Source organism: Eimeria mitis, genomic scaffold, assembly GCF_000499745.2.
Source record: "Eimeria mitis Houghton genomic scaffold, Emh_scaff1315, whole genome shotgun sequence".
NCBI classification, from domain to species: Eukaryota; Apicomplexa; class Conoidasida; order Eucoccidiorida; family Eimeriidae; genus Eimeria; species Eimeria mitis.
This window is the reverse complement of record NW_013568736.1, coordinates 3,112-3,664: the sequence shown is the minus strand read 5'-3', so window position 1 is coordinate 3,664 and position 553 is coordinate 3,112. Positions and strand designations below refer to the sequence as shown.

The 553-nt window shown below is 58.8% G+C and overlaps 2 protein-coding genes across 2 annotated transcripts in view; both read left to right on the top strand.

Moving 5' to 3' along the window:
* The window catches only part of EMH_0034450 (uncharacterized protein), a gene marked incomplete at both ends in the record, with an annotated part of 384 nt that extends 107 nt beyond the window's left edge, over positions 1-277 (top strand). Inside the window, one exon of the mRNA XM_013494870.1 lies at positions 3-277. Coding sequence (XP_013350324.1) covers positions 3-277 — 275 coding nt within the window. The remainder of the gene's footprint in view (positions 1-2) is intronic.
* Positions 278-400: 123 nt separating this feature from the next.
* Positions 401-553, top strand: part of EMH_0034440 (uncharacterized protein) — a gene marked incomplete at both ends in the record, with an annotated part of 846 nt that continues 693 nt past the window's right edge. Inside the window, one exon of the mRNA XM_013494869.1 lies at positions 401-553. Coding sequence (XP_013350323.1) covers positions 401-553 — 153 coding nt within the window.

Sequence of the window (553 nt, the reverse complement as noted above, 5' to 3'; positions counted from 1 at the left end):
CAGCAGCAGCAGCAGCAGCAGCAGCAACAGCAACAGCAGCAGCAGCAACAGCAGCAGCCATGTCGTAGTTAAAAGAGAGAAAACACTTGTGGAGGAAGAGCAGCAGCGCCAGCAGCAAGAGCAGCAGCAACAGCAGCAGCAGCAGCAACAGCAGCAACAGCAGCAGCAACAGCAACAGCAGCAGCAGCAGCAGCAACAGCAACAGCAGCAGCGGCAGCAGCAACAGCAACAGGGGAGAACCAGCAGCCAGCTGCGCAGCAGCTTGAGCATACTATAAACAACTGCAGCAGCAGCAGCAACAGCAGCAGCAGCAGCAACAGCAGCAGCAGCAACAGCAGCAGCAGCAGCAGCGGCAACAGCAGCAGCAGCAGCAGCAGCAGACCTGTTGTTTTTTATCCTGATGCAGCGCAGCAAAGTCATCATATTCAACAACCGGCAGCAGCTGCTGCAGCTGCTGCAGCAGCAGCAGCTCACCCCACCGCAGCCGGTGGGGGCCCCGCAGCAGCCAGTGCTGCAGCAGACACCAGGGGGGCAGCACCAACACATATACTGT